Genomic DNA, 15,014 nt, shown 5'->3' with positions numbered 1-15,014 from the left:
TCTCTCTTCTGAGACTGCAAAGAGGATGAGAAGAGATTAAAGTTAAACTTTTTCCAGCCTTTTATCTTGCCTGTAAAATGTAAGAGATTTGAAAGAACAAAGGTATGGGAACTGCAAGAGTGAGAAAGTGAAAGTCTGCTGAGTGCTCTAGTAAAGCAGTTTACCTCAAAGCTTAAGATTTTGTTGCCTTCCTGAGGATTTTGCTTATCCTTTAATCATGATAGGAGTCTGATCGTGTGGTTTGTGAACTTTATTACTAAAAAAGGATTTTCAGCTGTTCAACTATACATGCTGTGAATAGATCCATTGAAAATAATTGTATTCTTGTTTTCCAATCGGTAAGTTTTATAAATATGATTCACCTTGCAGTTAATCATCAAGCACAGATCCAAAGCATAACCTTCTACTCTGCCCTCAAGGAGCATTACTAAGTCAGTAAGTGGAGTCTCTGGTGCTGCAGCTCATTAGAAAATCAAGTTAATATATCACCGTATAAAATCCTGAGCCATGGCTCTTAGGGAAAAAAAGACAGTTCTTCAGTAAAACTACATTCACAACAGCTGACTGTCTTTAGTGTGGTTGAACAATGAATAGGCAACTCAGGTCATTCCTATTCTGACAGATTTTGCTGCCCTGTCCTCTCTATTTGGGGAGAGCAGGTATCAGCTAAGCAAGTAATTGTTTCAGCTTGATTTTGTTTGTGTGAGAAAGAATGGTAGCATGTGTGATGTGGTTTTTGTGTGTAGAACCTAGTTAACAAGTATCTTCTAACAGCATATTGATAGATGTTATCTGTACTGCCTTGGAGAATAAATGTTTTATGAATGGGATACCAAAAGAAATAATACAAAAGACATTTGAGCCAAAGCTATCACCTGTTCTGCAGTCTTGGAGCACACAGTCTTGCTCTTGGCCAGCTGCCCTCTTGTCTTCTCAGAGCCTTTTCAGGACACATAGCTTAATGAGTACCCTCTGTGTGACCATTTCTCATATGTCTGTGAGTTTCCCCTTGCCAATGATGAGCTGACCAATGTGATGCAGTAATTCCCAAGTGAAACAAACAGAAAAGGATCTCTGACCAAAGAATGTCTAACACATGATCTTTATAAAGAATTATTTCTCAATTAAATAACTCTTCGCTACAACAGAATGCGATCTAATCTTAGGAAGAAATTAGTAGGTTAATTTATTTCGGTCTTCTCAAATATGATAAAATATGATAAAATAAATTTGTGCATTGAAAAGGGCAAGATTTTTTTAGATTTCCCTAAAGCACAATGCTTCATCTGTGAAAAAATACCTTGCAGAAGAAGCATAGAAAAGTTTATAATGTCAGGTTAGCATTTCTTTAGCCAGGGCCTCATCTTACAGATTACCAGGAATTTTGTCTTTCAAAATGAAAACATGTAAAAACGGGGGAGAACTGTATTTCTAGTGAATGTCTTTGACTGATCAGTCATAAGCCCTCTACACAACAGGAATTCTTAAGTCACATCAGTGCATCCTTACATATGTCACTAGAAATCCAGCAAGGTAGCTGAAAACCAAACATGGACAAGCACTGTTGCTTGCTTCTGGCTGGAGGCTGTGTGGGATAGCACTGCAGCAATTTAATCTCCTTGTCTACCAAATCGCTTTTTCTGACATAAATTAATTGGAAGAAGTGTTTAAAATTCCCCTTTGAATGGAAACTTTCTGAGCATATTGTCAGTTCAATTAACTGTCTTGTAATAAGCCACAGGTTTTTTCCCAAAGAAATTGAAAATATGGTGTAATGTCATGTCTACACTTCTCTTAAGAGTGGCACTCACCTGTACTGGAGCGTCTGTGAAGGGCATCCATTGCTGGTGGCTCTTAATGACCTATAACAAAGGCATGTTGCTACTGGGAACTGTGAAGAAAGAATCAAAGAGCTCAACTGGAAGACAGTAAGACTTATGGAAGCTCTATTGAAAAGCAGCAGCAGAGAGCGTGTACATCATGTGTGTGTTCACACAGACCTTTGGAATCCATTAGCTGGACTTGCTTCCAGAATGGTGTCCACTGATACCAATGAAACAGATTACAGTGGGAAACTCTCTAAGCTATGTCTACATCTAAAAGGTCATCATTTCCCACTCCTTTAAGTGTGGAAAGATTTAAGTGCAAATGTTATTTTCTGTTTTGCAGAAAGAAGACTGCAGTGTTCAAGTACAGTAATTCAGTAGTCTTTCACGAACAGTTTTGTTTGTATCATCTTGTCAACTAGTGTCTTATAACTTTTACGGTTCAGAGACCTTTTCTGCTTAGTACTGTTTTTTCCTCTGTCTCCAAACTGCAGGTTGTCCGACCATACCAGACAATGTCCAATCCCATGAGTAAGTTGACAGTACTCAACAGTATGCATTCACATTTCATTTTGGCTGACAATGGCACTACTGGCAAATATGGAGCAGAGGTGAAACTTCGTAGACAGCTGGAAAAGCACATTTCACTTCAGAAGATAAATACACGTGAGTAACATTTTCTTTATTTTGTTTTATAATTACAATTCTATTAAAAGAAAATTAAAATAGACAATAAGTTCTGTATATTTCAGGGAGCCCTATCTACTAGCTAATGTAATGGATGAGCAAGAGATAAGCAAATAATGATGAGCAAGGCTAATACAACTTGGTTTTGGAGTAATGTATGCAAGATTGCAGCACAAAAGTATAAATGAATTTGTTTCTGATAACTTTCAAACAGTATTTGTCAAAACTCTTCTGATTCAACTTAGATGTTTGGTATCCCCCATCTCCTCAAAACTGTACAATTCTGGTCCCTTCATTTCATAATCATAGAATCATTATGGTTGGAAAAGACCACTGAGGTAACCTAGTAAAGGTAGAGAGAAGAGTGACAAAAAGTGAGATCTTTTTGTGACAAAATCTTTGCAATTTGTAGTGTCTGTAGATGTACTGACACATATGAAATTCTGTAGTACACAGAAAAGTTGAAGGTGAAATGACTGTACAACTCAAGCAGGCCCAGAGCCATCAATATTTAGAGACATAGAGTGTTGCCTGTAAAGTGTTACTCTGTGTTTGTACTATATTTACTGCTCCTAGACAGCTGTCATTGACTACAGCCGGAGAAAGAATACAAGGTCACATGGTTCTTTGATCTATTTTTTTTTAAGATCATTTTGGGATAGAACATTTTGTGTCATTAACAGATTGAAGCAGCAGGTTTTCTCTCAAAGTTATATTTTTTCTTTCCCACAGAAAATGACCAAAAAACAAACAAACAACAACAACAACAACAAAAAACACTCATGTTAGTGATTAGGTAAAGTAAAATAGTAAAATATAATGTCTCAGTATTGGTATTATTCTTTCTGTACTGCTGCAAAAGCTTAATTTAGATGTGACATTTACTTTTTTTTGGAATGAGGTTAGGAAACACATCTAATTACTCAGGTATCAGAGGATAATGAATTATAGGCAGGCACAATACAATGCACAAAAACTAGCATTTCAGCAGGGCTTGGTAAAGCTTTTGGTATCATGAATGCAGTCTGTAATAAAACTAAAATTGTGTTCTACTTAGATTTTTCAACACCACTGTGAGAATCAATTGGAAGATGCAGTAAATCAAAGTGAGAGCAGTCCAGGCTTCTTAGTTTTACAATATCAGTGTAAAATTTCTTTTTCTCAATAGTGTGTGAGTATGCTCAAGTGCATAAGTCTTCTAAGCCGCACCTTTGTGAGTGTTCTTAGCAGATCGAGATTAGTGTGATCTAAGCCGGGGCTAACCAGAGAGTCATACTTGAAAATGTATAAATGAAGTAGTCAGGCTGTAGAAAGACGCACTGTAAATGGGACATTTATAAGAAAATTGTCAGCATGTGTGGTTCACAGCATAAATTTTTGTTGTTGATGGAAGCTTCATATTAAAAAATAAATCTCTTAAGAGATTTAATTTAATTCATACTTATACAAAGCATTTATCCACTGAAAAATGGATAAACTCCAAATCTTGTTAGCTCTCATGACCTCATCAAAATCCTTCAAAAAAGGAAGGATTTCTCACCTCTGGTTTCTCTCTGCAACCCCACTCCTCACCCCCCACCTCTTTCATCCCCCAGTCCCATGCACAATAATATGTATCTTCCTCTTCCTCTTCTTTTCCCTATTCCCATGTGACAGACTGACTCTAGAATTTTACCTCTTCCAGAACTGCTGAGAAGGAGGACTGAAGGTGATATTTCTACAGCTTGTCTCTGTGACATCCAGAATTTTTATGTTTTCTACTGAGTGACATTATAGCATCAGTAAACAAAATTACTAGCACTTCAAGGATTAGGGAGTTCTTTGTTTATGCCATGTTTCACTTTCTTCTCTTTTTAAGGAAAGTGATTTGGTGCTGTTTTGCCTCTAGTTAATGGAAAGGTGACCATATGGGTGAGAAAAGGACCACCTGTCCTCTTGGGTCAGCCAAACAGATGGCCACTTTTTGATGCCCTTCCTTACCCTTGGTTCTAGCAGAGCAGTAGAGGTCCTTGGTCCTCTCTGTTCAGGGTCAATGCTACAAAGGGATCTTCATTGGAACAGGAATGTGTCTGTGCACGTGTCCTTGTTTACCATTTTACAGTGGTAAGCATTAATGTGAAGTTTAAACACTGGCAGCATCAAACTTTTGTTCCCCGGAGAGCTGGAAAAGTACAGTTATTTGTCAGTCACCAAAAATAAATAAGTAAATAAGTAGATGTCGTGGGTTAGCCTAAAATCTACCTGCACCCATGACAGGGGGGCAGTCGGCCCGCAGGCCGCTGGCCCGGAAGGAAAAGAAAAATAGGGAAAAAGAAATAAATACAGCGGCAGCGATCTAAGGAGGCACACTTATTTACTAAATACTATATCGGAATACAGAATAACACAATATAATACAATATAATTGGAATTAAGGCTAACGAATCAAGTAAAATAAGAGAGAGTGAGTCCCGAAACCGAGAGGCCTACTGTAACTCTAGGCGAAACGGCTGGAACGCTCCCACACGGCTCCCCCCTGGCTGGCAGGATCCAAGAGAGCGAGTCCAGCACTGAAGTGAGATTATATAGAGTCCGTGTCATATGACTGACCGTGGTGCTCCCTGGGACATGTAGTCTTCTTTCTGTGAGCAGCAGATTCGTCAAAATTATCTATGCTTAACATGATGTTATGATGTGGAATACTGATAGCAAAATTACAACATTGCAAAACCATGACAGTAGACTAGAAAACAGAACAGATTCTGGAACAAATACAGTTTGTAAATTCTTATTTCACAGCCTGTCCATGGACAATGGTGCTAAAAGCAGATTTTTTGTCTTGTTTTTAAGCCTGCCTGACTTTTACATGCCAGACTTATCACTTCTTATTTTCCTTCCTGAGCTTCAACTGTACCATTTTTTCAGTACCATTATAGTTCCTCTGGATGTTTGAGATTGTGTGTTATTCACAAAGAGAAAATTCAGGTGTACTACTCACCTATAAAATACATGGAAAACTGTATTCCTCTAAAAAAGATTAATAAAGTAGCAGTCTTTTCTTATAAAAACTGAGTTTAAATCAGGCCAGTAAATATGCCACTAATTCTTAAAAAAAAACTGTTTTTCATATGGCATCACTTGCAGTCATTCAACAGCATCTAATTTCCTGAATGAATGTCACTGTTAAATAATAATAATAAAAACTTGCCTTATATCCCTCTGAATTTATGACCACTAGAGAAAAAGAAAGATTATTTATTATTTATTATTATTTATCAAAACCTCTGTTTCCCCTCTACCTATTCAGCTTATACCTACCACTTCTATAGCTCTGATTCTGCCCCCAAAAACTATTCACACAAAAATCAAAAATGCTTCCCAGACAAGCAGAGAGTGCATTTGCAGGTTAGTAACCCAGTAACCCAGTTGTGCATTTAGCTAGAAGTCACTTTGACGCTTCAGTGCTTAGAGGTCTTTATTTTCACAAGTAAAGAGAACCTTAACACAACCCAACAGTTGCTGCCACCAGTTCTCCCGAAGCATAAAGTCTCAAAGCAAATCATTGTGCAGTAAGAAATGATAAAAGTAAGTTGAGCTTCTCAAGAACTGTTTGGAGTTAAAAAGTAAATAGAAGTCCTGGACTTCTTGCTGGAATTTGAAGGTGTGAAGACCTTAAAGTGTACTCTGGAAAGAAGGAAAAATAATTTTGTGATGATTTCAGCCAAATAGTTTATTTGTACAGCATTACATGGATTTGGCAGCTCTGTAAAAATTTTTACATAGAAACATGAAAAACACTTTCAGTTCATTCATTCAAAAATATTGCAAAAACTTTCTGTGATGAAAGCAAAGAAATTTTAAGCACAATAAAACATCTCCACTCAAAATATATGATTTTCCTGTACTCCAGCTACAATGCTTTGCTTATACTGCTTGACAATGTGGCTTCTTCTTCAAAGTCATGCATGGATTATAGATCAGAAGAGATTGATCTGCATGTAGTTGGTCACTCTCTTGGAATAGGTGGACTGTAGCACAAGGTTTTGAAGAACAAGCTGTACAGTTATGTTGAAGAAAATCTTTCATTTATATTAAACTTGGCACAACAGAAATATATAGTGATCCTCAATACTAGTTTTCATTTTCCACTTTTATGCTGTGACATAAATACTTCAAGTGTTACCTACATGATCATAGATTCATAGAAGGTTAAAGTTGGAGGTGACTTCAGAGATCACCTAGTTCCCATCCGCTGCCATGGGCAGGGTTGCTAGCCACCTGATTAGGCTGCCCAGGAACCCATCCAACCTGGCCTTGAACACTTCTATAGTTGGGGCATCCACAACCTCTCTGAGCAGCCTGCTCCAGTGCTTCACTGACCTCCAAGTAAAAAAAATTCTTCCTAACATCTAATCTGAATCTACCTATCTCTTTTAGTTTAAAGTCTTTATTCCTTGTTCTGTCACTATTGGTCCCCCTCCTGAGTGAAGTTTCTCTTCAAGTACTAGAAGGCAGCAATAAGGTCTCCCTGGAACTTTCTCTTCTCCAAGCTAAACAAGCCAAACTCACTTTACCCTTCCGCAGGAGAGGTGTTTCAGCCTTTAGATCATCTTTATGGCCCTCTTCTGGACCCACTCCAACAGCTTCACATCCTACCTGTGTTGGTGCACAGTACTCCAGATGGGCCCTCACAAGGGCAGAGCAGGAGGGGTCAATCTCCTCCCACATCCTGCCTCCTCTTTTTATGCAGCCCAGGATACAGTTGGCCTTCAAGAGCTTCAGGAGCACACTGCTGGCTCACATCCAGCTTTTCATTCACCAGAAGCCTCTCTTCCTTCTACACCACTCTAAATGAGAACTCTAAATGAGTTCTTCCAGACTGTACTTGTATCTGTAATTGCCTTAACCTAAGAGCAATACTTGGCATTTTGCCTTATTAAACCTTGTTAGATTTCCAGGTGCCCACTTTTCAAGCATGTTCTGGGCCCTATGGATGGTGTTCCTTCTTTTGTGTCATCTGCACCACTAAGCTTAGTGTCATCAGCAAACTTGCTGAAAGTACACTCAATCTCTCTGTCTATGTCATTGATAAGGATGTTAAAGAACATCAGTCCCAAAATGAACCCTTAAGGGACATCCCTCATGACCAACCTCCTCCTGGACAGAGCCACTGACAAAAAAACTTCTGACTACAGCCATTCAACCAATTATTTATCCACCTAATAGACAGCCTTCAAATCCACGTCTCTCCAGTTCAGAGATATGGTGCAGGGCCAGGGCCATGCCCAAGTCAATTGTATGCCCTTCCTTTGTCTGATGATACCATCATTCCACCATAGAAGGCTGCCGAATAGGTCAGGCATGATCTGCACTTGGTGAAACTGTGCTGGCTATCTCATCTTGCATGTGCTTTGACATCTCTTCCATGAGAATTTGCTCCACGATCTTCCCAGACACAGACGTAGGGCTCACTGGCCTGTAGTTCTCTGGATCTTCCTTTCACACTTCCATGAGTGTGGGAGTGATGTTTCACCTTCTCCAGTCACCAGGGACTCCTCCCAGCAGCCATGGTTTTTCAAATATGCTGGAGAGTGGATAAAAACCACATCAGTCGATTTCTTCAAAATGATGGGGTGCATATCATCCAGCCTCACAGACTTGTACACTTAACATTATGCTTTATCTTAATGTGAAAGCAGCATTAAAAAAATAAATAAATAAAAAATTCTCTACTGAAGTTTTGTTAAGGGCTTATGTCATTCTTTATTGAGTTGGCAGACACCACCTTTGGTTCTGGGAGTTTGGTAAGAAAAGGCTACTCCTTAGCAAGGAACTGATCAAAAGGTTGTGTGGTTTGATTGAATAAATGAGGCAGTTTTGAGAGGTTAATGTGTCAACAGTGTCTGTTCATGTGACCCGTGGACTTCCCTTTGTCATCCTATGCCTGAGAATATATGAAGGGGGCTGGGAAGGCAAAGGGACGTTCAACTGTCATCACTGGCATCTTCTCTGACCATTGCACCATCATCAAATACACTGGAATTCTCATCTGTTTCAGATTTTTTGTGTTCTGTCCAGCTCTCGGTGCATTTCCATAACTGCATAGCTAAGAAGATGTAGGTACAGACTTCCTTCCTGGGGAGGGAGACTGCTGTAAATTAGACCTTGGTGAAATCTGAGGAAAGATTTACTGGTTTGAGATTTTGGGGAGGTCAGAAACATGAGCCTTTTTCATTGAAACTTTTATGTTGGTAGATCAGGCACTGAAACCAAAAATATTTCAAAAACGTTGTGGAAAACATGTATCAGTAAAAAGCTATTCTTGAGGCACAGATATGTAAGCAGTGATAGATTACAGGAGGATCTGTACAGTCTTCTCACAAAAGTGGCTTATATTGCATGAGGAATATGTTTCCCACTATTTATGATGTACTGAAATTTAGAGGAGGAGACCTACATGTCCTATCCAGTAATTCTCTGAAATCAAGTTCAGCTGTCCATAAAGATGGAGGCCATACATATTCTCTGAAAATGCCTTTCCACTGAAAAAAAATAAAATTCTTTCTTGAGGGTAGGTGCTTGTATGGTATAAGTTTTGCTAACTTATTTGTACCTGTAACAGAAGCAGTTACCAGTAGACGAGCCTTCAAGATTCTCTTTCCATCTAGCTGCAGATGTGATCCTGAGGAAAAAACAACAGAGACAGACAATAAATTACTGAGGAGGTAATGAGGAAAAATTAGTGAGGAGATCATTCCTAATGCATCACATACATATCTCACTTGTATCTTATATATGTCATGTGTATATCACAGAGCATGTTTAGATTGATGAGGAAGGAGCCGTGGACAATTGAAAATGAAAGAAATGAGATGAGAGCAGAAGAGAAAGAGCAGATTCAGTCAAATGAAATGAGATTGTATTCTCAGTAAAGAGGAGAATTAAAAATAGAGGAGATAAAAGGTGATAAAGTATTACACACAGAGGAACAGAGAAAAGATGAAAGTGTGACTAGAATGTCAAAATGAAAATTAGAATGATAACACAAAATGGAAGTGACCAAAACAAGGCAAACAAGGAGAATAAATGCGAGCTACAAAGGAGGCAATAAATCTGAACAAAATAAAATTTATATTAGTAATTTTAAAATATGTTTGGGAAGCATGAAAAAGTGAATGATAACAAAAGAGCCTGAGCTGGAGAGAAGACAAAAAAATAAATTGAAAAGCAAAAATAAGTCAGAGCTTCTGAGCTTTCCTTTATTAGCAGTGCTTCTGTTTGCAGTGTTACACATAATCCTTTAGTTCCATGAATATGAGAAAGATAGCAAATATTTTTAGAATTCGTTTTATTGACTTACCAGGTCACTTTGATTTCTCTAGACGTAGGGCATGTCATGAATCTCCAGACAAGTGGAAGATCTATTAGCTTATTAAAATAGAAATTTGTTACAGTTATGCAGAAGGGGATAGAATTTTACATGTTCATGTTACTTTAAAAAAACAAAAACAAACCAACCAACCAACCAAACAAACAATAAATAAATAAATAAAAACACAGTCTGTTAGCTGTATGCGCTCCTGTTGTTGTCCTTTTGATGATTAAAGGAAATCTGTCTCGTCTTTATCATGACAGGAATAAGTAAACATCTGGTTATTCTCTCAGAAAGAAATAAGTGGTGAGGAAGGAGGAGGGGTCACTGCAAGAAGAGCAGCTATGTGAAATTAAGTTTGAGTTGGGTATAGCAGCTGAGGGATGTTCATGCCTCTCTGCATAGTAAGATGCAATATCTCTCTCCATCATCCTGTGAAGGCTACACTCTTTTTTTTCGTTGTGACTAATAATCTAATAGTTTTGATTGTGGGAGGGAGCAGATAGAGGAGAGGCAAACTCACAAAAATTGTGTCTATCTTATGCACCGATTGAAACACTGAAAGACTCCCCTTTAAACTCATGGTGCTTGGAGCAGTCAGAACAGACCTAGGGGTGGTTAACACTGCTGCTGTGATTTCTGGAGATGGGAGAAGTCAATCTTTGTATAATGCTTGATATTGATATTTTAGCTCAAATTGTTTTGTAAACCTCTGAAGGCATTTTCAGGCCTTTTAGAGGGCCTGAAGGCTGAAAACTGTAGCCTGGGAAAAAAGAAAAAAAAAAAAAAAACACCTGTAACATGCTTTAAGACTAACCTCAAAGGAAGGATATGGATTATTTCAGGATGTTCGCTGTTATCACTGAAGCTTTTTGAGGCAACTAGGACCATACACAGTGCCACAGAGAAGTCTAAAGGTGAGAAAGGCATATTTGTTTATACAGACAAGCTTTTAAAAGACTGTTTAAAGTCCAAAACCATTTTAAAACTGTTTAAACAGTATTTACCCTGTGGTTAGACACACTATTAACAAATGAAAGAAGAGCAGTGTCTGTTGACTTAGTATTTCTATAAGGTAAATATTAGTCCAGAAATTTAAAATTACTTCCCTCAAACTCTCAAGCTCACGCTGAGTAGATCCCTGCTCATTAAAATTCCAGAGCATATTTAATTGCTTGTCTACTCTGTGTAGGTACTTCTCACTATGATGTCCAAGCACTATGCAAACACTTGGACCAACATACTTCTAAGAATCACAGGTTTCGTGTGGAGTGTTTCTTTCATCTTTGTTGATGCAACACAGTGTTGCGTACTCTGCTAGCCCCATGAAGTAGGGGCAAGAAGTTGACCTTCCAAGATTGATTTCTTTGTAGAAATGAGTGCTTTCTTTCATTTTCCTTATGTAAGTTTGCAGAAAAGAGGTTCCAGCTTGAGTTTCAAGGTTCCAAAAGACTAAAACAGTGCAAAAAGAAAGAGATCTTAATTCTTAAGTTTCAGATATAAATTATTCAAGGTTATTAGTTGATATTCAGTAAAAAATCATACTTCTCTCACATATTTGAGCTAAAGTTAAGATCAGATTTTAAAAATTTAGTTCAAAATTGTCAAGAACTCCCTGAGCACATGGATATTTTTATTGAGCTTCACGGCACTTTATGAGTCTTCCAGTAAGAATTAAATGGGATTTCACTAATGTCACTGAAGAACATTCCTTGCATTAAAGAGTCCTGAACTGAAACCTCATCTGTCAAGTAAATAGTCTGTTTGTGGGAAACACATCTGTTTGATGTGGTTGTGGATTAGTTACTCTGGCCCTAGTTTTAGGATTGAAGACCATGGTCACTGGGTTATTTTTAAATTTATATTCCTAGTTAGAATTGTATGTATAAATCGACATTTTCATGAATTTTTAATGGAGTTTTCTTTTCAAGTAGTAAGTATTCATCCACATGAGAATCAAATGCAGTCAATTTTGTTTCATATCTGATACATTTGTAGAAAGAAAACCAAAAACCAGATGAATAGCTCAGTGCTCAACAAGATACCTGTCTGTAATGGAGCTGTAGTACATGTGCTCAGAGTGCATTTTGTTAGGATTAGATACATTTCTGGATCCAAGTATTACCTCAAGTGTAAGTTGCTTACCATTTTTAACTCTTGCATTTTTGAAGTTTCCCATTCTGGTCATCATATCCTGTAGTCCTGTGTGAATGTGTATGAGAGATACCATGTCTGTAAGGTGAGGGATGATTACTTCCCATACATAAAAAGAGCTGCCTACTTGCTTTACTTTGCTTACTATTTGTCTTCACGTTTGCTGTTACAGTTGACTAACACTTAGGCCAGCTCTTCATCACTGACTGGGCCTATAAATGCTAGATCAGCTACAGCCAAGTGTGGGTTTGGGTCATGCCTCAGTATAGCACAAGCACTTGCAAGCCAGCAAGAGAAGCAGTTTACAAAGGTAGGGACATGAGTGCAGGATGTTCAAACAACCCTGGAACTCAGGCAGTTTTTTACTCCAGAGGTATGAATGTCATGAGGCTCCTCTTGTCATATGTTCAAAGGAAACTGTTGTCCAGAATAACAGGAGTGAAAAGGGTAAAGGACATAGACAATTTCTTCTTAATATTACTGTGAGATTCATTTATTATAGTAAATGAATATATTCTATTTGCTGGAACAAAGTAAAATCTATAAAATGGAGAAGGAAGGCAGGAAAATCTAGAAGAAATAGAGGTCTTTATTAAATAAAAGTGTACATTATGAGGCAGTTTTAAAATTGTTGGGGTTTGTGTGCAAATTAATTTTTCAGCCTCACATAAACAAGTATAATGGCTTCATTTTCAGCTGTATGTGTTCATTGCTCTAAGCAATCTGCTCAGTGTGGCCTATATGCATGCCTTGAGTGTGCTGTGCAGCTGCAAACACTTGGAGGCATGTTATCATATGGATGTCTGTTGATTTAAATTTTAAAAATTTTGCATGTCGTTTTTATGGCTTGTCAGATGATAAAAAAGAAGAGCATTGTGTTTACTCTGTTCAAGAGGATTTCTCCTGATAGAATTTACCAGATAGAAATACAGCCATTGCCTGCAAAGGATAAACCTCTTTCAGGACATAAGCAAGTTAGAAATCAAAATTCTATCTTGATGGCCTGTTTGAAATCAGCTCATCTATAATGACACTACCCAATAAGAAGCAAAGATTCAGAATGTTCCTGTCACAGACAGTGAACTAGAGCCTCTACATTTTTTGCACAGATCTTGGCACTACTTATAAGTAGTGTATAACCTTCTAGTGTGTCACAGTTATTCTTATAAGCACACTTGCATACATGTGTAATAAGTGCATTTTGTAGTAAATGAGGCATTTTATTCATTTGTTGGTCTAGGTGGCAATAGATAACTCGTGTTTAGCTCTTCATAGAAAGAACTACTAATAATTTATATGATTGCTATAGAGTATTTATAAATATACTCACATTAAAAAATATTAACAGTTTTCCAAGAAATGAGAAAATAATGTCAGACTTGTGCAAAATAGATTTTTTTTAAATCGCTTTTCACACTACACAGACATTATGCAGAGTATTTTCTTGCTTCCAATTCCAAAGTCATTCATTTCTTCTAGTCTATTGTTTTAACTTACAAATTCATGCAGCACCTCTATGTTGACAGAAAAATAGGATTATTTTCCTGAATAATAACATTAATGCTTAGATATTGCCAGTGGTGCAAATCAGAATGAATGTTCTGGTACGTACATACCTGCATGGAATCACAATTGCCAGAAAGAGTCTCAATGGCTCTGTTGCTGGTTACAAAGGCAATAACACACTAATGAACCTTTAGGTTGAGTGCATAAATCTTTTGCATGATATTACAGTTTAATTTACAATATTACTCCAGCCGTGTACATAATAACTGACTCTGTGAAACACTTACCAATCTAATCTACTCTGCAAAAATCTACACTTGCAATTCACTAAATGAAAGTTATTGTTTTAGAAATTAGAATAGGAATGAGCCTCCAAGAACTGACCTTAACTCCCATATCTTCCTTACTGTTTCTTCTTTTTGGATGAGTCAGTGTATGAAATGGAAATAAAAATTCTGTTCTCCCTGTTTTCCATTTGTTAGACCCTGAGAGACTGCCTTTCTTTTTGTGTTTATAGCAGGGAGAGCAGGAATTCAGAGTAAGACATGGAGATCCTATTAAATGAGAAATAGTAATATGCAACTTTGTGAGAGGTGTTTAGCGTCTGCTCTTGAATACAGGTTGGATGTTTCCTTTGAAAGTTTGAGAAAAATGTTCTAACTGGCTCATGAACTATTTTCAATAGCATAAAATAAAAATAAAATAAAAATAAAATAAAAATAATTGGTTTTCATCAATAAAAAAAGTTTTTTTACTGTCGTGAAACAAGAGTATTTCTCCTTTCAAGAGACAAAGGCATTTGCTACAACCTAAACTCATGCAAAAAAAAAAAAAAAAAAAAGCTACAAAAAAGAAAATCACAGCTTAAAAGCAGCAATCCCCCATGTAACCACAGTTTTCTAGATATTTAAAAGATTATGAGCTTCTCTCTACAAAGCTGAGTGGTATCTTGTTTACTGTTTTCAATGAAACAGAAAAGCATCTAGATCTTTGAAAATGATTTGCCTTTTGATTTGTTTGGGAAACAACACCTGTGGTTAAGGCTTTGCTACTAGCTATAATGCACTGTCCTTTCCTAGGAACAATAATCTGAGATTTTAGAATAAATAGTGTTTCAGCAGAGAATATTACTGCTGTGATCTTCCACAGATTGCTAGAAGTATGGAATCACAGAATCACAGACTAGTTGAGATTGGAAGGGGCCTCTGGAGATCATCAGATCCAACCTCCTGCTCAGGCGGGGACACTTAAAGAGTTTGCCTGGCACTACATATGTACATACCTGTCTACCTAACTGTTGGCAGGTTGAAGGACTCTGTTTTTCAATGAAATATCAAAATACAGTGCAGAATGCATATAGTTATACTTCAGAAAAGCTTGTCTAAAAATAAAAATAGTCTTTGAATTCACAGGAAAAGCCAATAGAGAACACTCGGCTAGTTCTACTGCTTGAGTCCTTTGGGATACCCCTGTGTTGCCAGGAAGTGGCA

The 15,014-nt window shown here is 37.4% G+C and overlaps 1 protein-coding gene across 4 annotated transcripts in view; it reads left to right on the top strand.

Moving 5' to 3' along the window:
* TRPM3 (transient receptor potential cation channel subfamily M member 3) overlaps window positions 1–15,014 on the top strand; it is a 123,658-nt gene that overhangs the window by 16,268 nt on the left and 92,376 nt on the right. For all 4 annotated transcript variants that reach the window (XM_072360616.1, XM_072360614.1, XM_072360617.1 and 1 more), the window contains exon 5: window positions 2,321–2,492. In XM_072360616.1, coding sequence (XP_072216717.1) covers window positions 2,321–2,492 — 172 coding nt within the window. The remainder of the gene's footprint in view (window positions 1–2,320; window positions 2,493–15,014) is intronic.

The sequence above is a fragment of the Excalfactoria chinensis genome, chromosome Z (genome assembly GCF_039878825.1).
Source record: "Excalfactoria chinensis isolate bCotChi1 chromosome Z, bCotChi1.hap2, whole genome shotgun sequence".
Classification (NCBI taxonomy): domain Eukaryota; kingdom Metazoa; phylum Chordata; class Aves; order Galliformes; family Phasianidae; genus Excalfactoria; species Excalfactoria chinensis.
This window is presented reverse-complemented; position numbering and strand designations above follow the sequence as displayed.